At 52.7% G+C, this 24,963-nt stretch overlaps 1 protein-coding gene across 2 annotated transcripts in view; it reads left to right on the top strand.

Moving 5' to 3' along the window:
* The window catches only part of CNPY1 (canopy FGF signaling regulator 1), a 146,516-nt gene that overhangs the window by 82,123 nt on the left and 39,430 nt on the right, over positions 1–24,963 (top strand). The window contains exon 4 of one of the 2 annotated variants that reach the window (XM_063642381.1): positions 10,826–10,938. In XM_063642381.1, the coding sequence (XP_063498451.1) occupies positions 10,840–10,938 (99 nt within the window). In that variant the 5' untranslated portion in view covers positions 10,826–10,839. Of the gene's footprint in view, positions 1–10,825; positions 10,939–22,605; positions 22,967–24,963 lie in introns of those variants that run through there. The other variant, XM_055269809.2, reaches the window with a different exon arrangement.

Raw genomic sequence — 24,963 nt, 5'->3', positions numbered from 1 at the left:
CATGTCCTTTGTAGGGACATGGATGAAGCGGGAAACTATCATTCTCAGCAAACTATCGCAAGGACAAAAAACCAAACACCGCATGTTCTCACTCATAGGTGGGAATTGAACAATGAGAACACATGGACACAGGAAGGGGAACATCACACTCCGGGGACTGTTGTGGGGTGGGGGGAGTGGGGAGGGATAGCATTAGGAGATATACCTAATGCTAAATGACCAGTTAATGGGTGCAGCACACCAACATGGCACATGTATACATATGTAACAGACCTGCATGTTGTGCACATGTACCCTAAAACTTAAAGTATAATAATAATAAAATTTAAAAAACAAAATCTTAAAGAAAAAAAAGATTTATTGGAATAAAAGAAAGATAAAAAGTGAGATTTAAACAATGTGGATTCGGCCACGTGCGATGGCTCATGTCTGTAATCCCAGCACTTTGGGAAGCTGAGGCGGGTGGATCACCTGAGGTCAGGAGTTCGAGACCAGCCTGGCCAACATGGTGAAACCCCGTCTCTACTAAAAATACACACACACACACACACACACACACGCACACACAAATTAGCTGGGTGTGGTGGCACGTGCCTGTAGTCCCAGCTACTCGGGAGGCTGAGACAGGTGAATTGCTTGAACCCAAGAGGCAGAGGTTGCAGTGAGCCAAGATTGCACCACTGCATTCCAGCCTGGGTGACAGAGCAAGACTCTGTCTCAGTCAATCAATCGATCAATAAGATGTGGATTGGATTTCTGTTTGACAGAGCAAGACTCTCAATAAATAAATAAATAAGACATGGATTGGATTTCTGGTTACCTGGAGGCTAACCAAAGACCCTTTTCTGTTAGGATAAAAAATCTCTCAACTGTGGATTTGTCTGCATTTCCCCCAGAGGAAATAGCGTTTGCTGATCATATGATTAAAGGCCATTCTCCTGCACATCAAAGGTAACTGAGTAAGACAGGAGGTAAATAGAATTATATTGAAACTAGAATATTCCCTGAAAACAAACACCAACACCGCAACCTCCTACGTTGCGTTTTTTTTTTTTCTAAAGGAACATAGCAGCGCACTGCAGTTCGGGCCCTGAGCGGCCGGGGCTTGCTGCTCCATTTAAAATTCTGTTTCCGAGCTCTTGCTTCCCCGCCAGTCCTCACATGCAGAGCATCTCGAAGCTGTTAACATGAGCACTTCCTTCCACAGTGGCTCTGATTTTAGACCTGGAAAATATAATTTGGGTTAAAACTCAATGGGGAGTCCCTCCTGCAGACGGGTTGCCGTGGAGATTGTGTTGGGGCGCGCGGCCCGAGGAGCCTCGGGGCTCGATCTGCCTCCGTGCCAGCTGGCCGCGCGCCCCTGCCCAGCACCCTCCTGCCGGCTGCCGCCCTGAATCGCTGCCCGGCGCTCTGAGCATCGTGGCATGTCCTGGGGTCTCTGGGCCAGGAGTAGCTTTGCTGAGAGAACCCTGATTTTGTTCAGCTTTGCCAAGAGCTGCAGAGGACTGGCTGGCCCTTCCCAGCCCCGGAGGGTGCGGCTCCATTGGCCTCAGCCAAACACCATCATTGCGTCTCCATGCCAGGGCGGGGACTGGGCCAGGCTGCGGGACAGCTTTGGCCAGTGGGAGCAGGAAGGGGCTTGCAGGGGTGTCAGGCAACGTTTTCCTTACAAATGGAAGTTGACTGGTGAGGAGTGAGCCTCCACACCTCCAGATGTAGGGCTCTGAGGGTTTGAAGCTTAGAACCGCGGAAACCATCTGACATCCCTGTGGGAAGACCAAGAACGTTGCAGAGAGGTGGAGCCAGAGTCAGGAGGTCCCTGAGGGGCTGAGGCCACCAACACTGACAGGCCAACCTGTGGACGTCTTGCCCCGTGGTCATGAGATTTCCCCTTATTGCTGGTTATGGCTTAATTGTATCCCCCAAAATTCATGTGAAAGTCCTAACCCCTAATGTGACTGTATGTGAAGATGGGCCCAGTGACCTTTAAAGAGGTCATTAAGGTAACATGAGATCTTGGGGTGGGCCCTTTAGACAAGGCCCATATTAAACTTATGACTGGTGTCCTTATAAGAAGAGAAGATTAGGACACAGACACACACAGAGGGACGGCCATGTGAGGACACAGGGAGAAGACAGCCGTCTGCAAGTCAAGGAGGGACCTCAGAAGGAACCAACCCTCCCGACACCTTGATCTTGGACTTCCAGCTGCAGAACAGTGAGTAATAAGTCTCTGTGGTTTAAGCCCCCCAACTCTGGTACTTCGTTATGGTGACCTGAGCAGGCCAATACCATGCTGAAGCCAACGTAGGCTTAGGGAGTAAGGAACATAGTCCCTAACTCAAAATGGCTTCGACAATTAGGAGAAAATGGACGAAAGTACATGTATGAAGCCAGGAGGTCAAGCAGCCCATGGAGGCTCAGCAGTGTCACCAGAGCCCAAGTGTCGTCTGCATTTCTACCCTGCCCCACTCAGCCTGTTGCTGTGAACCTCAGGCCGACTCCCTCATGGTGCCCGAATGGCTGCCACATTTCCAGCAATCACCTGCACATGATGTCATCCAGAGGCAGGAACGAGGTGTGAGGATGTTCCTACATGTCTCTGCTTTGTAAAAGAGAAAAATAATGCCTGTCTAGAAGCCTGCCAACCACCCCTTCTCACATCCCATCTCCACAATTATGACACACACCCATCCTAAACCAGCACTTGGCAAGATGTATGGAATTTCTGTGGTTGAATTGAACTTGGAATGAACCTGTTTCTCTGACACATATGGATGACAATGACTGGATAGGGAGGACACTTTATTGAGAAGAGCATGGGAAGGGGATGTTGGTTAGGAAGCAACCAGCAGTGTCCACCCAAACCTTCACATCCAACCCATCACTAGTCTTATTGCTTTTACATCCCCAAAAGCTTTGAATTCATCCACATCTCTGCATCTCCTCCAATGTGCAGTAATCTCTTGCCTGGATCATTGCAGTAGCTCAACAACTGGCTTATCAGCATGCGCCCTGGTCCTCTCTAGCCTGCTGTCCTGGCTTGCAGCCTAAATGATCTTGGAAAAATGCACATCTCAGGGCTGGGTGAGGTGGCTTATGCCTATAATTCGAGCACTTTGGGAGGCCAAGGTGGGCAGATTGCTTGAGCCTAGGAGTTGAGACCAGCCTGGGCAATATGGCAAAATCATGTCTCTACAAAAAATATAAAAATTAGCTAGGCTTGGTGGTGCATGCTGGGATTCCCAGCTACTTGGGAAGCTGAGGTGGGAGGATCACTTGAGCCCAGGAAGTTGAGGCTGCAGTAAGGTGACATCACACCACTGCACTCCAGCCTGGAAGACAGAGCAAGAACCTCTCAAAAAGAAAAGACAGAAAAAAAGAAAAATGCAATCTCATCAAATCTCACCTTACTCAAAATACTGCAGTAGTTCCATTTGGCTGAGAATAGATACACAATTCCCTACCCGTATCTGCAGGGCTCTGCCTGGCCTGGCCCCCAACCTCTGTAGCCTCAGCACAGAGCACACTTCTCCCTCTCCTTTCTCCCCAGGTATCTGAGCTACTGGTTTTTTGTTTGTTTGTTTGTTTTTGTTTTGAGATGGAGTCTTGCTCTGTCATCCAGGTTGGAGTGCAGTGGCATGATCTTGACTCACTGCAACTTCCACCTCCTAGGTTCAAGCGGGTCTCCTGCTTTAGCCTCCCGAGCAGTTGGGATTACAAGCGCCCACCACCATGCCCGGCTCATTTTTGTATTTTTAGTAGAAACAGAGTTTCACCATGTTGGCCAGGCTGGTCTCCAACTCCTGACCTCTAGTGATCTGCCCCCCTCGACCTCCCAAAGTTCTGGGATTACAGGAGTGAGCCACTGTGGGCTACTGTTTTTTCTTGTGCATCAAACTCACCTTGCACTTTTCCACCAGTGTGTTTTTGCAAATACAGCTTCATCTGCTCTTCACCTGGTAAATGCCTGATCATCTTTCAGGTCTTACTTGTCATGCTCTTAGGGAAGCCTCCCGTATTCTTTGACAAGGTCCAGCCCACTTGTGCTGGGTAACTCACCCCAAGCTAGAGGCTGAAGACATCAGCTGACTGTTTCTCCCAAGCTGAGAGTGGGCTGGGAGGTTCACGGGCTAGTGATGCCTCTGGAGGCTGGCATGTCACTTCTGCCACAGGTACTGGCCAAAGCAGGTCTCAGGTCCAGCCCAGACCTGGGTGGGGCGATACATACCAACTCTTCATGGAAGATGGCTAAACGCTGCAGTCTTCTTTCGGTCTTCTTTTTCTAACCTGCCACCCTATCCATGTGGATTTGCTTAGCACATTGCATTTCTCCTTTCTGGAACTTGTAGATGCTACTCTTTCATCTGCACACTCCATGAGTGATGGTGGCTCCTCCCACTCATCGTGACATCTCCAGCACCCTGGGACACAGTACTCGGAAGAAAAGTGCTTAAAGTTTGTTGAATGACCAAATGAAATGCAACCATGCTCTAGGTTAACTTGAAAAGACAGCTATGTTTCAAACTAGGATCCTTTACAAGCCTAAATTATCTATCTTTTAAGCCTTTGAAACAACCTAACATGCACAGATAGAAAAGTTAAGGAAATGATGGTGCATCTGCTTGATTGGATATTACATAAGTTTTAAAATGGCAACAACCACATTCAAGTTGGGAAAATCCTTATGATAGAAAAATGAATAAAAAGCAATGAGGAAGACGGAGCATAAGAATGCCTTCCCCTGGCTCAGACACCCTGTGCTCCGGCTGGGCCCTCCCAGGAGTGCACACTCTTTGTCCTGGGAGCCGCGCTCTCTGGTTTTCTTCCTGGCAACTCTTGCTTGTCCTTGGAGGCCTTCTCCGGGACCTGACTGACTGTGCATTCCTGTAACTTTCTCTTTCTCTGCAGCAACATTCAGCTTGCCGAGCTTGTTCATGGGGTCTTTGCGGCTGGGTTGGGACCCTCGAGGATGGGGCTGCGGCCTCCCTCGCTGCTGCACTTCCCACACCTGACCCGGAGCAGCACAAGGTTCAGAGACTTCGTGAGTGTCCTGAGACTGCTGCGCTGTCCCCACACACAACCCCCATTGTTATTGGCTTCAATAGCAGAAGTGGAGCCTCCCTGTTCTGGGGGCCCAAAGTCTATCATCAAGGCATGGGCAGGGCTGCGTCCCCTCTGAAACCTGAAGGGGTGGATCTGTGCCTGACTCTTCCAGCTCTAGTGTTGCTGGTGGTCCTGGGCCTTCCTTGGCTTGTAGACACCAATGCAGTCTCCGCCTCTGTCATCATGTGGCCTTCCCCGTGTTGTGAGGTCACCTCCCTGCATCTCTCCTCTTTTAGAAGGTCCTGTCCTGGGATCAAGGCCCTCTGTACTCCAGTATCTGAATCAATCCCATCTGCAAAGACCCTATTTCCAAATAAGGCCACATTCACAGGTACTGGGGGTTGGGATGTCAGCATATCTATTTGGGGGACAGAAGCAGCCAACAGGGCAGGTAAGGAGAGGAGGAAGGAAGGAAGCAAGGAAGCTACTTTTGGGTGTGGTGAAGCTGAGATTGGATTCCAAAGCCCTGCTCCTTCCCGCACCTGCCTGAGCCACGGGCACTGCGGCGGGCCTGGTGGATGCTGTGAGTCCATCATGGGCCCTGATATCCTGTGGGCAGTGGGAGATGCTCCTGAGTTAGCCAGGCCTGAGGCGCCCAGGAGGCCGTGCACAGCAGCATCCAGCTCGCCCCGGCCTCTGCGCAGGCGCAGCTCGTCATTGGGTTTCAGCCTCTTCTTACTGCCTCCTCGTAGCACAGGGCCCCCTCCTCGTGGGGCCCGCCACGCTTTGGGATGTCTAGAGACCAGGCTTGAAGAAAGACTGTGGCATCAGCCGTTTCCACTTTGGGGAGCAGGAGTGTTGGTTGGGGGGAGCCACCCCTCCAGCACATTTGCCTTTCTGGCCTCCTGCAGCCGTGGGAGTCGGGGCTTCGTCTTAGAGGAGCATGGAGGGGGGCACGGCCATGCAGGAGATGCAATGTGGGTGGTGGGAGTTGCGTGGGCACTTTAATCACCGCCATCGTAATACCAGGGCTCTTGCCTTGCTTGTAGAAACTACTAGAAAATAGTTTGTTCTAGAAATGAGCCATGTTCTCTGAGGTACCAGAGAAAGTGGCCCCTGCACCCCTCTTTACTGGTCAGCAGCACCTGCTCTGGAGAGGCGCAGGGTGCAGGAGAGCTGCCACTAGCCAGTGCACCTTGGGACAGGGAGGGCCCCCGTTGCAGAGCACGATGACCTCTTGCATGCCAAAGATGTTTGCAGATCTCAGGCCCAACCCAGACCCAACTCAGAATCTCCAAGGCTGGGACCTGGGTCTGTACTTCTAGCAACTCCCCACGTGATTCTGATGTCACCTCTGCTTGTGGCCTAAAGGCCACTGGAGGAAAATCCACATTGCCTGCAGCTTTGGATGGCTTGGTTCCCATAGCCACTCCTGCTGGTGGGGAGAGTGGCCCAGACACCCCTGGAGGAATGGCATCCATCACATGCGAGCTCCTTGGAGGGCACGGGCTGGGACTCAGACCTCGGTGGCTTCCTTGCGCCTTGCTCATAACCTGGAAAATGGCAAATGCTCAGACATTCATTGATCCCTTCACCTCTAGGGAGATGCAGCCTCCTGTGGGCATGTGCAGAGTGTGCGCAGGAGGGTTGTGGTCGCGGGGCCCTGCTTTGTAGCATCTGCCTATTCCTGTTGTGTAAATACTTCCACCCCTGTTGATCTGGGCTACCTGTGTGATGTCACTAACTGTGGAGTTGGGAGGCAGCGTGCACACCATCTGCTCTTGCAAGCCCCTTGAGATGGCTCCGGCACCTGAGCCACCGGCGGCTCATCTACATCTGTCGTGACATCTACCTCCATCTCTTTCCCATTTCCAAATCTTCCTCTAAGAGAGAAAGGGAGGGAGAGGGAAGGAGGCAGCCAGAATGGCAGGGGCTGGTGGGCCCAGCGGGAGGGGGCTTGCCCTCTGGCAGGCAATGTGACCCGCCAATCCCCCCATGAGGCCCCACTCCCGCCGCCTGCTCTAATAAACTCTAAACTCCTGTGATTTAAGTGAAGGTTTCAGATTAACATTTAAATTAATGCCGGACTAGAAATCTGGAGCCCAGGTCGCTGATGTGACTCTGTTAACTTGTTCTGTGACCTGGGGCGGAAATTTAAAATGATCTTTTCTCGTGGAGCAGCCCCTTCGAGGGGAGGTCAGGGATGGCAAGCCTGGGGGCCCTCCTGTCCTGTTGGAAGCCTGGCACCTTTCCTTGCTGACAGGGCCACCCTGACCCCAAGAAGCCCTGCGTGGCCTGGGTCGGGGGGGGGCGGGCCGTGCCCTGGTCCTGCTGCTGCCATCCCGATGCTCAGGGCATTTGGGGATGCTCGATGACAGGCGTGCACTCCAAGGGGCTCTGCCTTTACACGGCCTGTCTTGGTGCTTGTGAAATGTGGGCCTGAAATTAAGGGAGCAGAACATGAAAATATGGACGCAGAGAGCCCTGTGAGCTGAGCCCACTCGCTGGCCCCTTTCCACTTCTGCCAGCAAGTCCAGCCTTGAGGGGCTCCAGGGAGCCAAGGACACCCACAGTGACCACAGCACAGGGAGCGTCCGGGCTCAGGGTGGGGCGGCTGGGCAGGAGCCTGGGCACGGGTCTGCAGGCGCAGAAAGCAGAGAGATGCCGAGTAGAGATGGGGTCCCGAGCTTGTCACTGGGCCCAAGTCAGGGATTCCAGGCAGTCAGTGGGGCCAGGAAGGGGACAGCAGGCATGGAGTGGCCACGTGTGGCAGGTACTTAACAGACTCGTGCAACCCCCTCCCTACAATGGGACAGACTCTGGGTGAGCCGGGTGGTGCTCACCCACGGCCCAGCAGGCAAGGCCACATTCTTTCTGTTTGCCAGCACTGTCGTCTGCCAGCCGGGAGGTAAGGACGCACCATCTCCAGCTCCTGGGTCCACCAGGAAGGGCTGGAGGAGGCTGTCAGGGCAGAGGCCACCTGGGCCCCTGGAGATGCCGGGCTGGGCCCACCCTGGTTCTCAGGGAACCTTCACGCCCGGCTGGCGGCCACCCTCTCGGGCTCTGCATGGCTCCTCTGAAGTTGGCCTGGAGGCCAGAGGCCACCCCTCCTTTGTGCTGACTGCTTTAGCCTCTGCTTCCAAGACGCCATTTCCCACCATCTGCCCTCTCCCAGGAGCCAGGGTAAAGGACATCAGACAGTCCCATCCCTCCTCCTCCTACTGTCTTCTGGGAGCTGGGCTCCTGCTGTCCTCAGGGGTCCCAGGCAGCCCCATTCTCAGCAGTAACATGGTCACCACCGGCTCTTCCTAGAGGACTCCTCATCTGAGCCTACTGGGCTGTTCACCACCTGTGGGCCCGGGATTCTGCGCCCACGCTCCCCTGGCAGCCCTGGCCCTGCACTGGCCGAGATCCCCCATGGGGGAGCACTGGCCATGGAGGGTCCTTTCTTATTCCATCCAAGAGGTGGAAGGTGAGTGAATGCAGTGAACTCAAAATAGCAGTGGCTTAGACAACCTGGACACATCTCCCTCTCGTAAAGGTGGAGGGTGCTGTCCCAGTCAGCACAGAGGTCTCCCCTTGCAGGCCCCAGGACCTGCCTTTGAGTTCCTCACCCTGACATCTCCCAGGGCACCCTGGTCCTGGGGCCTGAGCTGAGCTCCAACCTATAGTGGGTCAGAGAGGGCAGAGGGTGAGCACTGGCTCTTCAGGAAGATTCCAGAACACATGGTTGTAGAACCAAGTTACAGGCCCTGGCCTAGCTGCAAGGGAGCCAGAAAGGAAGTGTTTGTTCTTGGAGCTGTAAGTCCTGCTCCTAGAGAAGAGGGGCTTGGCTGTGGTCAGTAGCTTTGAGCCCCTGTGCACTGTGTCAAGTACAAACAGTAAGTGCTGATGGGGACACCTGAGACACAGGTTTTCATGCCTCTGCCATGAAAACTTCCTTCTCCTCCTGGAAGCCTCAGAGAGACAGGCTACTCTATCAGAGACCTCCAGGCCCCAGAGGAGCCCAGTGACACTCGTTAGATGTACTGCTCAGTAACAGGTAATCATAGTGATCAATTATCTTGCACATCAATTGAAGGTCACTGACCCCTAAGAGCAGGGTCGGGAGGGAGCGTGGGCTGTGTGCCTCTGAGGACTGAGTGCCATCTGTGTCCTCAAACAGTGGCTCGGCTGCTGATTTCTGTAGCACCTTGGGTAAGGGAGATACCTGAGAAAGTCTCTCCATCTCTCCAAGCCATGTCCGTGAAATGGGGATAGTGCTGGAATCACCACCACAGGGTCCTGGAGTCTACAAGGCCACGACACATGGGATGCAACACCCAGCAACACCTAAAGGCAGCGAACATGCTGGTGTTCCAGCTTCATGCCCACAACTGGTCTTCATCCTCATCCACACAGCCTGTGCCCTCAGTGCCCGCACTCGGACACAGGATGAGAAGGGAGCACTAAACGCAGTGTCACCTGTGCCAAAGTCATGTCCTGGGCAGAGAAAGGCTGTGCTGTTCTAACAGGGACCAAAACAAAGACAGAGGGAGAGTGACTCAGACGGAAGTTTTGGGTCTCGTTTCACAGCCAGGGGAGCGGTCCATGTGGGCAGGCAGCCTCTGCTCCGTGGCCGTTCAGGACACTAACATCGCTGTCTCTTTTCTCCCACATTCCTTTGGGCTGGCCCTGACATGCTGACTTCCATCCACAGACAGGAAAGCCAGAATCAGTTTTCAGTTCAGCAAATGAGGCCGATATTGGAGGCATCACCTCATTTATCTTTTATTTGTGAGAGTTCAGACCCCAAGGCACAGCCCAGCCACCTCCACTTGGCAGCCACAGCCTGGGGAGAAGGGATTTTAGGGGACAAAACCAGCTACATTTCCCATAAAAATAAATTTCAGAGAGTCCCCTTTGACTTCCAATCCAGCAAAAATGTATCTTTTGGAGGAGGGCCCAGTTTTGACCAACTTTTCCCACAGTGCAGAAGCTACTTGGGTGTAACGATTGCAACCCAGAGGGGCTTCCAGAGTCCTGTGGACTCAGAGGATGAGCATCTGCAGTATTTAAGGAAAGCACCTGTAGTCCCAGCAACTCAGGAGGCTGAGGCAGGAGAATTGCCTGAACCTGGGAGGCGGAGGTTGCAGTGAGCCAAGATCACACCACTGCACTCCAGCCTGGGTGACAGAGTGAGACTCTGTCTCAAAAAATAAATAAATGAATAAATAGGAAAGCACATTTTAAGGCTGGACATGGTGGCTCATACTTGTAATCCCAGTACTTCAGGAGGCTGAGGTAGGAGGATGGCTTGAGTTCAAGACCTACCTGGGCAACATAGTGAGACCCCATCTCTAAAAAAAAAAAAAAAAGTGCGGTGACGTGTGCCTGTAGTCCAAGCTACTCGGAGGTGGAAATGGGAGGATGGCTTGAGTGTGGGAGGTTGAGGCTGCAGTGAGCTGAGATAGCGCCACTGCACTCCAGCCTGGGCAACAGAGTGAGACCCTGTCTCAAAAAAAAAGCACGTTTTAAATGTAAAAGTAAATTGTATATGGTTTTGAAAACACAAAGTACAAAAGGGAACAAAAAAAAAGTAGTCTCTGTCTCACTGTCTTTGAAAACTCTGCAGAGGACAAGAGTCCTCCCCAGGTCCTGGGCACATCGGCACTGTCCCTGTTCTAGCTAGAGGGTGGCACAGAGGAAGCCACTCTGCCCCTCCCAGAGAGGCCACCTCCACAGGCCTGGCTCCGGCTCTCCGCCGCCTCTGATCACAGCTGTTTTGTGTCTTGTTTAGCGTGCAGGGCGCTGATGGACGAGATAGAGCATGACATCATCAAGGCTCGGCAGAAGAAGACCAAGGTGGGCTCCTTCCGAATCAATCCTGATGGGATGCAGGAGAGGAGAAAGGTAGTGGAAAAGATATTATGTGCCAGTGTATAATTGCGGATATGGGCAATTACCAACCATTTATCCAAACAGCAGTTGGTCTTAATCTTCTAACCTTTCTCTTGTTCAGGGTATCAGCTCTAAATTGCTTCTGAGTCCTGGGGGACCCGAAGTAATCTTTAAGCTTGAAATTGAAGTATCTCTCTCAGCACCTAAATTTTGTGTCTTGTCAAGTCGAAAGACATTTCGGCACTGTTCTTCATCAGAATAAATATAACGCATCCGTGGTTCTTGGTGAGGCCAGCAGGGGGCCCATAAGAGGCTAAAGGGTGGCCTAGAGACACTCAAAGCAGAATAGTCCTCTCCTGGGTACCACACGCCCTCCCCACTGCAAGATCTGCAGATTGCTAGTTTGGGGTGCAGGTTGTAAGACGCACTTTCTGGAACAGACCGGACAGGTGGCTGTGGAGAAAGAGGAAATATTCTTCCACAGCCCAGAGAGGGGCTCCCCTGAGGAGCAGAGGCGGCGGGTGGGGCGCTGGAAGGATGGCGTCTGAGACACCAGGAGGGACCCATTAGGGGACACCTTCCCCTCTGAGCCCTCAGGTGCTAGGTGCCCAGAACACATAAGCCAATTTCAGCATCCTTCTAAGAGAACTATTATTAGAAAGGTGTTCCCCAATATCATCCAGCTCACTCAAAGCTAAACAGAAGTGGGTCTGGATTTCTTGCAGCTTTCTTTTGTTCTGATGCACTGCACCTGTCTTAAACAATGCAAGCTAGGCTGTCTGTGTGGGGTCCGTGTCTTCCTGCAGCTGTGTGCCCATCTGAAGAGGACAGGGCAGGAAAAGAGAGTCATGGACGAGTGCCGTGGTTGAACTGTGGGGCTGTGACAGGCAGCCCTTACAGAAAGTACCTCAGGCTTCTAATGCGCCTCAGTTATGAATGACAGAGGAATTTCCATCCACAGGTCAGTACCTCCACCAGGAGAGGGCTGGGCTCTCAGGGGTCCCTTTTGGGTTCGTTGCCTCCCCAAAGGCACACTCAAGGATGGATCCTTCAAGAGGCGTGTCTGGCAAGTCCACCGGAGGGACCCCGTGCAGGCCCACTGGCTGCTCTGTTGCAGGTCTGACACCTGCACCCAGGAATCTCAAGGTCCTTTGTGGTCACCTGAATGCAGGATATGTGCCTCCACAAAATCCAGAATAGTCCTGGTCCCTGACACCCGGCCGGGAGCTGATTCCCACTGTCACGCAGGGCCAGGGAAGATGTGAGTGCGTGTCTGTGTGTGCATTGTGTCCAAGTGTATAAGTGTGGGGGTGTGTGCCAGCCAGCATAGCTTTGAAGATAAGTTGAGTCTTAATATTTTGATAACTTCAATCTGGGCTCTCAGACCCATGATTAGTGCTCCTGGGCCAGCAGAAAGGAAGTCTTTCTCTACAGGGCCAACAAAGAAGAGCCAAGGAAATGACCGCAGAGCTCTGAGGAAGGGGCTGGAAGGGGAGGAGCCGGGTGGCCCTTCTTTATTGACAGCTGCTGGGCGACAGCCTTTAAGTGATTTGCTAGTCCTGACAATGACCCTGCAGACAGAATAGCATCTCTGCATTACTGATGAGAGCAGGGGGAGTCAGGCCGAGTGGCCGCAGCTCCCACAGTGGATGGAGGGCCGTGCGGGGATTCGGATGGCACCACCTTGTACCTTCCACCCTCCTCGAATTCACACTGCATCCTTGAGTGATGTGACCCAGGAGTCCACGTTTGGGAGTGCTGAGCGTTTCCAGTGTGTCTAATCCCAGAACGGAATTAAATTTGCCTGGAGAAAATGGGCCACACCCTCCCCTGCTTTCTGTTGTCTTGGAGGATGTTCCACTTCAAGGCGATCAAGTTGGAATAACTTTTCCGATTTTGCCAGGAACACTTAGTCTGCAAAGCAAATGAAAGCAGCTAGATGGCTACATTCACCAGTGTGCCTAGGGCAATCTCAGAGTCGCAGCTACAAGGAGCTGGTGCTGATCTCAGGTGATCTTTCTGCCCAGGGCTCCTGCTCAGCCAGAAGTAGCCCAGGCCAGCATCACACGGAGACTTCTCTCTGCAAACATGGTGCACGCTGTAGGCATGTGGGTAGGTTCCTCGTGTTGGAGAACTCGTCTTTAAAGCCGTCGTGTTGGAGAACAGCATGGCCTGGCGGTGGGGGTGTGGCTCAGCAGTTCCTGCCTCTGGCTAACTCACAGTAGAGTGACCCCCTCACGTCCCACCACTCCCATGTTTCAAAGAGCTCCACTATCTTCCCCAGGAAACTTCTAGAAGGTCTCTCATCCTTCCCACTTAGAAAACTCTTCCTTGCTATGATTCACATTCCTGTGGCATTGTTTTCTTCCGTCAGCAGGCTATTTGGCCAAACTCAAAAGTAGGGGATCTGGCAGTGTGAAGTCAGCTCTGCCCTTGCCTCGCTTGGACTTGGATGGGGGCCAGGCTGGTGTTACTGCGGGGGCCACTCTCTTCCTTCCACCCAGCAGCTCACAGAGCACGTGCTCAGCTTGGCCTTCAGTGAAGAACAAAAGAAGGCACACAGCTGCCAAACGAGAGGGGTCTCGGGCCCCCATTGTCCTGCCTGGAGGAGCCTCGAAGCCAGAGGTGTTCCCAGCCCGGCCCGGCTGGCCACAGGGCAGCAGGACACCCTGCCTGCTTATTTCTCCTTTGTGGACCTCAGTCAGGATGGAAAGAAACACAGGCCATGTCCTCAGAGCTGAGGGTGCTGATGCCACAGGGTCCTTGGAGAGGCTGTTCCTCCGTGGGAGGGGTGAGGCGCGTTCCTCCGATAATCCGAGTTCCTAAGGGGAGCCAGGGGAAGAAGCAAAGCGAGTGAGTGGCCTCTCGGCACTGTGCGAACCCTATGTGTGCAAAGCGGCCTGTGTCCATACCGGGCTATTCTCTCCGTCTAGCCTCGGGCTGGGGTGGGTCTGGGGAGAGCAGTGTGGACAGGGGAGATGTGCAAACCAGCTTCTCTTGAGCCAGGCCTCCCTTGCTTAGAAGAGGAGTCAAAGGAGGCCCCCAGAGAGTGGCCAGTGAGAGGGCTGTGGCCGCAGGCAGCCTCTGCCCACACTGGCTCAGTCTCCGGCGTGGATGTGGGGCTTGGACAGACACAGCTGAGGGCCAGGTGCCCACGACGGCCTGCATGTCCTCTCAGCAGCGGGAGGGTCTTGGGGTCTGGCTGTGCTTCAGCAGCCCCAGGATGTGTGGGGACCCCGCTTTTTTTTCTACTCTGTGTACTTTGCCAGTAGCAGCATTGTGGCTCAGACAGAAATCCCCCAGCCCCAGGGATGTGCAGTGGCTCTTTCCACGTGAGGCCCAGCAGTGAGGCCCCAGCATCGGTCAGGAAGCTCAGGTGAGCCCCAAGGGGCAAGCAGAGGTCTCCATGAAGAGCGTTTTCACGCCATGCACAGGACCTTCCTCCCTTGGCTCCCTACGCCCACCCATGAGCAAGGGGTGCTCTCACCATGGTTGGGGGGTCACTCCCTGGAGCCTGGTGACTCCCAGACCCCTAGGTCCGGGGAGCAGCTGGCAGGACCAAACAGGACTTGCTTTCCCTCTGGCTCCCCTGACTCCCCTGCCCAGCTCCGCCTTCCCTGCCTGACAGCACTCAGCCTGGCAGGGAGGGAATCAGCTCTCAGGCCCTAGGGCAGGGGTTGTGAATACTCCACAGTGAGCGTCCCACTGCAAGTGTTCTGCACCGGCTTCTAGGATTTTCCCAGCAGACTTCTGCCCACCCCCCGCCGCCCCGACCCTGCCCCCGTCATGGCAGCCGGCTTGCAAACACAGCATTCATTGGCTGCCTTCCGGTAGAACTTCCCCTCCACTCCAGTGTTTCCAGAACCTTCCAGATAAACTGCCCTGGGAGAATCCCAGCAAAGACAGCACTAAAAGGCCCCTTCAAGCAAAGCATCCCCTCTGTAGGGCTGCTGTGGTTTCTGAGTACCAGGGCTGCTTACTCGCCTTTGAGTGATGGTTATAGAGGCTGGTGTGAGGCTGGAAGACTTCCCTTCCTGGGAAGGACCTCAGGGTGTGTGGCTCCATCCACACTGTCCTCCTGGCCAGCCAGGCAGCAAGACCCTCGAGGAAGGGTGCCCCAGCTTCCCTTGAGTTAGAGCAAGACCCATGGACAGGCCCCACACTCAGCAGACTGCGGGGGCTCTGGGGATCCTCAAAGCCAGGCCCGGTTGGCCTCCCTCCCCATCATCTGAGGCTGACCCGCCAAGCAGGCTAGAAGGGAGGAAGGTGTGGGTCGTGTGGTATGGGGAATGATTAGAAAATAAGGCTCATTATTCTAATCAACGTCGTTCTCAAGCTAGCTCAGAAGCCTCCAATGTTATCAACTTTATGGGACAGCCTGTAGAAGCAGAGAGGACGGAAGGGGCAGCTGTTTAGTAATACACGATGTACACAGACCTCAGCTCCCGGGGACTGACTGCCTTGCTCTGTTGGAAACATTCTCACTCGCCAAGGATTTTAGTGCCGTTCTCCTTGAGAAATGAAATTCACGTGCCATGTCTTGCTCGATGTTCATGATACGCAGGGAGCTCGTGCTCTGCTCACAGAGGTCTCTGTCTTCAGAACAGCGGGAACGGGAGGCTCTGCGGGGGAGCGCTCACTAAAGTCCAGAGTTCAGAGAGCTGCCTCCTCGGCCTGGGGCTGTTGGTGACAGGTGGGAGGCCACCCCCGCTGCCACAGTAGGTGGGATGTCTTCACTTGATAGCTCCTCAGCACTGGCACAAAGCCTCGTCTGTTCAGCAAAATGCAGCCAGCATCTCAGCACTGCGGTTATTTCCCTATTATTTATTTATTTTTTAAACAAATTGGATTAATGGCATTTTTCCTAAAACAGAGCAACACAGCACAAGACAATTTGGAGGCAGTTACTTCACATTTGCTTGCTCGTCTCCTCTCCCAGTGATGAAAGGCTGGCCTCCCGAATGAGGGAATGAGGGTGCGCACGCACTGCTGCTCTCAGCGGGGCACCCAGGGTCAGGGAGCTGGAGTCGAGGGGCTCACATTTGCTTTTAGATTTTGAACCTCCAAACTCCAGTCAGTGGATACAGGATCACCAGGGCAAGGCGTGTGTTACCCACAGGGACCCAGGAAATGTGTGTTCACCGAGGGAATCGTCAATGATGCTCAGGGGTGTCCTCTGCCTCGGCTGAGTGTGAGAGCAAGGCCTCGCTCTCTACGAAACTCGGAAAGTTCAAACAGAAATCACCAACAGCAACAGTGAGGACGGGGCCAATATCTGGTTTGCACCAACACCTCATGCTTCTTTAAGTTTTAAAAAACAACTCTGAGAGGTAAACAGGGCCACTGTAATTAGCTTCATTTTAGAAATGCAGATGAGGCCCAGAAAGCTTTAGTGACTCACTTAATTTTGACAAATTAGTATTAATTTAATTTGCTGATAAGTTAATTTAGACAAATTCCAATACCATTTGCTAGCGCTAAGATGAGGAGAATGAGACCCCAGTGCACGGTGCTTTGGCAAAGCCGAGCACTTGAATTGAAGGACGTTGGAAGTCCTTCGAAGCTGTCTCAGAATCCTGGACTTTCTAACCTTGTTTCCTCCTCCAGCCCCCAAGTGCAGACAGCCTCTGGAATTTCCTTATCCAACTTAGGAAACTTCTTTCCAAAAGAAATACAATTGTCTTGAGATCTCTTCCCGAGGAATCTGATCAAATAACCAGGAAAGATTTAGCCGCCAGAGGAAAGAAAAGCCTAAAGGTCGCCGCCACCCCCAGACTTTTCATCTGTTCTTCTGAGGGCAGCTCAAAGTGATGACCTGGGAGGCTTTGTCACATAAGAAGAAAATCTTTGTTCACGGTGCAGTTCTACCCCTCACCTTCCCATAACTTGCTGGTCCTATTCAGTTTCCTAAGAGAATCATTGACAAGATAATTCTGCCTCCTGTGTCCATTCATTTCTCCTAAGAATCACTGACTATCCCTCTAAAATGGCCCATGGCTCCCCACTTCCCTCTCCCCAGTGAAAAGGGTATTTAAGTCTCAACCACCTTGCCCTTGTTGGAGTCTCATATTTCATATGGCTGCCATGCTAACACACATTAATCTTTGTCTGCTTTTTTCCCCCATTAATCTTTTTTTCAGTCATTTCAGCAAGCCTTCACAGGGAGCAGAAGGTAAGCTTTCCCTCTGCCCCCGGACTATTGACAGAGCTACCCCATCCCGTTATGTACTACGAAACAACAGGGCACTATAACATCCTGGAGCTGTGCAGTGTGCAACCTGCACAACTGTACATGGACAAAATGAGAGGGCGGGCTATTCTAACAGGCCAGCCAGGAGGTGCAGGGGGATTCAGTCCATCAGCAATTTTCCTGCTCACTAGAGGGCCATGAAATCTGTGTAGTGGCGTACAATAATGTAGAAATATATATTAAATATCAGAGTACATCTTAAGGAAAGTGTTTTGTGACACTTTATATAATGGGTTTTGGTGTAAGAAGTGGGTCATGTCCAAAAAATTGGAAGCCACTATAGCAGATGGCTGTCCTCAGCATGATACAGTAGCCTAAAGATATTTCATTTGGGAAGATTATTAACACCCAAACAATGCCACAACCATTCCTGACTCCTTCTGCAGAAAGAAAATCAGAACATCCCCTCTGAATCCTTATATTACAGCAGTGACAGCTTTGGCTTAGCAGCCTACGCTTTCTATGGACCAAGGGACCACAGCTGGGCAGGGTGGGGTGTGGAGCCAGACAAAGAAAGGGGCCCAAAGCTGGCTCCTGGCCCCTGGTGGCAGCAGCCTTGGGGCTCAGATTCCTGCTGATGTGCCCTGGCACTGGTCGTCGTCTTTGGATCAGCACTCCGGGTCTACATGAGGTGTGGACTAGGGGAGGAATTCTTCCCCGATAGGAGCTCACACTCTGACCCAGAGACCTCAGCAGCCACCAGTGTGAACGCCACATCTCAGAGAGTGAAGGGTGAGTTGTGTGGGGTGGGCAGGAAGTGAATAGGAGGGGGCGCAAGTCAGCCCATGGCGGTGCTCAGAGCAGAAAAGTGAACAGCTTTGCCTGGGGTCTCTTTTTTAACGAGGACATTTGTCCAGGATTTCCCGCCCCCAGCCCCCAGAACTCCCCCTCATATCTCATGGGTCAGGAGGGCCTCTAACGCCTGTGGCTAGACCAACTGCGGGGCAAGTGGGGCATTCGCAGATGTCCCTCAGATCAATCCAGACCCAAGCTCAGGGCCTTGTGGGGGCGGGGCCTGTCCTGGGCACGTGAGGAGGGGCAGAGTCTGGGGTTAGCAGGAGGGGGGTGGGAGGGCTCTTTGGTGGATGGTCCCCAGATCTGCCGCAGTTCAGGGTCACATGTGGGCGAAGGCGGAGAGCCCAGGAGACAGTGAAACCAGCCTGCAGGGTCCCCAGTGTCTGAAAATGAGGTTGGTGGCAACAGTCCCTAGTACTTACTTGCATTTTCTTGCAAGCACAAGAGAAAAGGGATGGTGTGCAGACGGACTGCAGGGCTGGAGGCCACACTTAGCAACCAGGAGTTTCAGGGACCACCCCTAAATTGTTTTGCAAGGGTTGTTGGCCCATGGATGCCACCTTAATAAGTAAATTACTTCAGCAACAATTGAGAAAGATGATGGTGCAAGAAAATGATGTTCACAGGAAACTGTAAATTGCCATGTGAAAAAATCAGAAGGGTATTTTCCTATTATTAAGTGCAAAAAAGAGGTTATTAACCTGCACATACAGATGCCCTCTTATGTGTCTGTATCTGTTCGCTGCAGGAGGGAGCCTCAGGAAATACACTGAGACAATAGTCACAGTTCTTGTATCTGGGTATTACTGCTGAGCTCCTTTCTTTTTTTATCTGTTAAAATTTTTTTTATAATAAACATATTGTTAAATTTTAAAACATAAGGTTTTGAAGTTTTTTTTAGAAATCAAAAGAATTCCATGATGATGTAGAAATTCCTATTCTAAAAAGTAGCATCGTTCTTAATAAGATGGAACACTACGCACAGACACGTGATTTTGTTTCATATAAAATATTCAACAGAGGCTGGATGTGGTGGCTCACGCTTGTAATCCTGGCACTTTGGGAGGCCAAGGCGGGTGGATCACCTGAGGTCAGGAGTTTGAGACCAGCCTGGGCAACACGGTGAAACCCCATCACTACTAAAAATAGAAAAAATTAGCCGGGCGTGATGGCGCATTCCCGTAGCCCCAGCTACTCAGGAGGCTGAGGCAGAAGAATCACTTGAATCTGGGAGGCGGAGGTTGCAGTGAGCCGAGATCGCGCCATTGCACCCCAGCCTGGACAACAAAAGCGAAACTCCATCTCAAAAAAAAAAAAGAAAAAAGAAAAAAAATTCCACAGAAAGCTGTGATGTGGCCCTACCTTGAACTGTCCAGCTTCATTCCTGGTGGTGTCACTGGCCCTGGAGCAGCCTCAGGGACCAATGCAATCCTCTATTTTTGCTCTGTGCATGTGTCCTTTGGTGCTTTAAGAGTCCTCGGAAGGAGGGGCTGGAGGGGAGATAGCTTCCCCCTTTATCTCTGCTGCTACTCTCTCTTCTTTCCATAACTCTCATTGGCCGAGGACCTGCTCTTCTGAGACACGTGGGTCTCATCTCTCAGCCATGTAGAGGACATGAGCAGATGTTAGCATGCTGAGTAACAAATAGCCCCGGCTCCTTTACTTACACTCCTCATGTTCCTTTCTTCTCAAAGAAGAGCAAGAAGCATCAACAGATGGATGCTCTGGTCCTTGAGTCCCTAGGACTTGGGGTTGTATACATTTTTAATTTGTTTGGTGGCTTTTATTGTGTACCATCTTCTATTTTATTTTTTTAAAATCTTATTTAAAAAGAGAAACACCATCACTTATTTTTATTTAAATTGCTGGCATGATTCTTTACTGATGGTGTTTGTCAGAATAGTTTAAGTATCATACACCGCCTGGTGTCAGTGTGGATCACCACGAGCATTGAGAGTTGACTTCTTGCTCATGTCGTAGTCTAGTGTGGATTGGCACAGGGCTCTGCTCCACTTGGTCATTCAGGGACCCAGGCTCTTCTGTCTTGTGGCTCCTCCTCCCCCAAGCCCCAGAGTCCCCTTCATCCAGCAGGTGGATGGGGAGACAGAGCATGGAGGATTCTGTGGGAAATGTTTACAGGCAGGGCTAACAGTGAGGGGCCTTGCTTCTGCCTACGTTCCACGGCTGGGACTCCAGCACACGTCCTCACCTAGTTGGAAGAGGGGCTGGAAACAGTTGAGCTGTGTGTCCAGGAGGAGGAAGAAGTGGAGTGTGGTGACCATATAGCAGATCACTGGTCACTGGAGAGAAGCCTGGTAGCATGGGACAAAGAAAGGCACCTCAGTATGGCCCTGGATGCATTTGGTGACCTGAGGAGTTTCCTGAAACCTATGACTATAGGTCTCAAGCACAGAGCAGCCCGTAGGCTTGCTAACCTCCCGGTACTGCAGAAATAACCAGCCCCGCCCAGGACCTGTCTGCTGCAGTGGGTGATCAGTCGTCCACAGCCTCCCCTTCCCTGGGGACTTCACTCCAGGTAACCACAAGTAATGCTGCAAGTCCCTGTTTGGCCACTGCATGCCATGGGTTTACAGCATCCCATTTCAAATGGCACCTGGATCCCCACTGCCTCTGACCCCGCCAGGTGAGGACAGCCCAGCCCAGAATATCGTCCTGGAGGGTTTACTACCTACAGCCAAATCTTGCACCAAATAAAATACCTGCCAGCCTCCAGTTGCAAATCTCAGAAACACTTGAGCTCTTTTAAATGGAAAGGAATTTACCTGCCTCTTCATACCACAGTACCCTCCCCATACCTGACTCCCATGAGAAGACGTTGTAGTCTTCTCCAGAAAATCCCGATGACCGCAGACGGTGCTTACCAGAGAACAGCAGAATCGGTGAGAAGTCGGGCTCTCCATCCACCGCCTTCCAAATCACAGATGAATGCATCCAACGACACTACCCTGATCCCATAGAGCCCTCCAGCTACAAATGAGTCTTGGAAGTGTAGGGCTTTGCTTTCCAGCCTCTGCAGCCCCGTGGAAGGTAGGATGGGCCCTGAGTGCCACCTCCCTATTTGAAGCCTTCTAGGATTAAATCAGGCCCCGTTTGTAGGCAAGGAAGGGAGAAGGGGTTTTGGGGAGGCAGTTGGTTGGACCTGTCTCATGGTATGTGCTCTGTTCATTCCCAGCTTCCTTCATGTCCTTTGGTAAAGCTTTTCTGTCTTACTCCTGTGGATTCTGTACATTTCTTGAGTGTGTCCTTATGCCTTGTGTGTGTTTGGCTGCCATTGTGCCTAGTGTGTGCACCTGTAAGCTCTTGGCTTCTCCCATCTCCGGATCATGATTCGTCTGCAGTTGAAATGCTCCCTTCCTCCTCTCCCAAGTGTTCAAACATTAGCAGAGAGAAGGCTCTCCCCTGAAGCTTCTGCTGTTGGTCCAGCACAGCTCACCTTCCTGGAGGCAGGGCACATGGGAACAGCTGGCATTAATACTCCATGATGATTGCAGCCCTGGCACCAGTGCTGGGTCCATCCCACAAGTGCTTGCATGCTGACCAGGCACAAAGGCAGGAGCCCCACCAATGTTGGATTTGGCATTAGGGAATTGGGGATGCAGGAGTGTTTTGCCACTTGTTTGTTTTTGAGCGGCGCCTTCTCCGTGCCCTTTGCAATGTGCTGCGCATCCAGCCGCCTTTTCTGCTGAATGCAGCCCCGCTCTCGCATCAGCCAGGTCACCGCTGGGCTGTCTCAACCTCCCTTTCCCCAAGCTGAGGTCCTGTGCCCACCAGAGCCAGAGAACCGCTGACCTCCTCAGTCACATCCTCCCAGGAAGAAGGTGATGCCCTCCAGCATCTCTTGTCCACAGACACCGAGCAGAGGCTGAGCTCTGACTCCCCAGCCTGGTCTTTCCTGCCCAGGAGCCGCCCAGCGCCCGCTCCCTCAGTGCCCAGAAAACCCTGTGCTCTGCATGTTAGTTGTGGCCTGACTGTGGCCTTCACCAGAAACTGGAGTCCCATCACGTTCCAGTCTCCACACCAGCCCCTTGCTGCTGTGGGGGCAGTAGGGGAGGTTTAGGACCCGGTTCTATGAATTGCCCAGACCTGCCACCAGGGCTGCCTCGCTCAGTGCAGTGGGCCACCCCCCTCCCGCGACGCTGTGAGCGGAGCAGGCTGAGACATCGGCCCCTGCAGCTGATCCGCCTTCCCGATCAGCCCCACATGCTAAGGCCTGACGTCATCAGAAAGGCCAGGGTGGAAACTCAAACCTGGGGGAACAGGAGCAAGTGTTTGCATTGAGTGTGTGTGTGTCTGTGTGCACACATGCAAGTGCACATGTGCATTTGTGTCTGTGCACGTGTGTACACGTGCATGTGTCCATGCATGTGTGTGCCTGTGTGCACATGTGTGTGCATGTGTGCCTCTGTGCACGTGTGTGTGTGTGCATGCACGTGTGCGTGTGTGTGTGTGTTTGAGCTCAAAGTCACGTATCTCAGAGCAGAGACAGGGAAGGCGTGGAGCAGCTGTGTGAGCTGGCAGCCTATCTGGGCACCAGAGGAGGCACCTGAGGCCATCAGGAGACTGTGCCTGGGTCAGGGGAAAGGAAAGGCAGCTTCTCCTGCTTACCTGTTTTGGCGCCCCTAACCCGCTGAGTGCACATACAAGGCAGGCATGTCGGTGTCCTGGGGGGACGCAGTGCTCTTCCCGGCGGGGCCAGCAGGGGGACCTTTCCCCCAGGGCTTCCAGTCCTTCGGGCGCCACCTCAACAAGGGGTTAACACCCCCTCCCCCTCCCAAACCTCAGGGATTAAAAATTCATGCTGTCCGCAGGGGATGTGGGGAGGAGGAGGCCATGTGGGCGACACAAAATTAAAAGGGAAAGAGATTATTTTTAATCCTCTTGGTGGGTGCTGAAACAATGCCGGGAGAGCAAAGCCCCTGAGAGTTTGTCCCGTTAGATCCAGGCATGAAGGACGGACTGTACCACAGGGAGCAGGTAATTACAAACTGCACATCTTCCTCGTCTCCATAAGAAATTCGCCTTAATCCCATAGCTATTGCTTCTCCGGTCAAAGGTGCTCAGATTTTCATAATGCCCGGCGCTGTGGACGAGTGGAATTCACATTTGATACCCACTCTTCCCCTCGGGGGTTTCACGCCGGGCCAGGATGGAGCGAAGCGACGGACCCCGCTGGTGCTGCGGGACTTCCCACGCGCTGGGTGGCGGAGCTGGCTCCGCTCTGCGCGGGCCGGAGCGTGCACCTCGCTGTCATTCTGAGGCGCGCCCTGCACCCGCGGTGAGGTGGCTGTGCAGGCCTCACTTGGGCGTATGCTTAGAGTAAACAAACATTAACTTTGCGTGGAGAGCCATCGGGAAGGAGGCACAAGCTCGTTTTGTTTCCCCTCCCTCTTTGACGGACGGGCATGTTCCGAGCCGGAATATCCGAGCAGACTCACTTATCTGCCAAGTGAAAATGTCAGACCCTGAATGAGAGGTGCCTGGCTCTTTCCTCCCTCCAGCCGTTCCCGTCGGGCGCGGAGTGGGTTCTGAGGGTGAGCAAGGCCGTGCCGTTTGGGAGGCGCTGTTTCTGCGGCTGCCGGTGTGGTATGAGCCACACAGACGTTGTCACTCTTCGGCTTATGCTTGGTTACTATAACTGCAGTAGAAGATTCTCTAGTGATGTGCAGAGCTTGTACCTGTTAGAAGGACATTGAGTGGGTATCAATTTGTGATTCTTTTGGTGGTTAATAGCGGTAAAGGAGAAATGAGCATGTTTTGTTTTCTGACTGTAGACTGAGACAGGTGGTGTGTGAGGGCATGAATTTTCCTGATTGATGAGATGAACTTTATCCGTCATGTTTCCCAGGGACTCCCAACACGCAGAGCCAGGAGACAGCGAGGCACAAGCACGTGTGTGTTGCAGACCGAACTCCATGAGCGAGGCAGTTTTTCCATTGTAATAATACGGGAAGATATTGTAGAGGTATTATAGGATTTTAAAATTCAAATTCTTTTCAGTTGGATTTGATTGAAAAAAAAAATTCCCAGCAACCTATTTTAGGAGGAGGTGGTAGGAACCATAAAATATAGCAGTGGATCATCTGGGGTACTCCTTCTGTTTTTGAGGCGGAGTTTCGCTCTGTCGCCCTGGCTGGAATGCGGTGGTGCCATCTCGGCTCACTGCAGGCTCCGCCTCCCAGGTTCATGCCTTCCTCCTGCCTCAGCCTCCCGAGTAGCTGGGACTACAGGCACCCACCACCACGCCCGGCTAATTTTTTGTATTTTTAGTAGAGACGGGGTTTCACCATGTTAGCCAGGATGGTCTTGATCTCCTGACCTTGTGATCCGCCTGCCTCGGCCTCCCGAAGTGCTGGGAGTACAGGCGTGAGCCACCGTGCCCGGCCCATCTGGGGTCCTCCTTCTAAAGAGCCGGAGAAGGCTGTGTAAGAACAGTTGAGAAAGGCAGTGACCTACAGGAAGACACAGAGCCTGCAGGGACACAAAGAGACACAGCTCTCTTCTGTGAGCAGAACCCACACAGCTAGCTTTGTCATCAATCAGCTATAAAACCAATCACGCTGAATTTTCAGAACCAATTTTTCCTCTCTAAATGTTAGCATCATTTTAACTTATGAAGTATCCTCCTAGACATCAATCTCTGCAAAACCTTATGTATTCGTTTGAGCAGATGTTGATGCATATCTTGCTTCATTTGCTCAAGCTGTCAGTCTGGAATCCAGGTTGATCTGGTTCTCACACTTTAACCCGATCCACACAGGGGGAGGGACAGTACGCACGGCGAGGGCCGCTCATCTTGCTCGGGGCTTCTTGCCATTGCTTCCGGGCTGACAGTGGCCAGAGGCCCAGGGCTTAGGTGGCTCTAGGGAACTGGTGAAGCAAAACAAGCCTTTTCTCCACTTCTGAGGCACGGCCCTGAAGCTCTGCCCAGGCTCTCTCTTAGGCCAGCACCCATTGGGCCTGACATTCATGCT

This window comes from Symphalangus syndactylus, chromosome 6, assembly GCF_028878055.3.
Source record: "Symphalangus syndactylus isolate Jambi chromosome 6, NHGRI_mSymSyn1-v2.1_pri, whole genome shotgun sequence".
NCBI lineage: Eukaryota > Metazoa > Chordata > Mammalia > Primates > Hylobatidae > Symphalangus > Symphalangus syndactylus.
The sequence above is the reverse complement of the archived record's forward strand: the minus strand, read 5'-3'. Positions and strand labels throughout refer to the sequence as shown.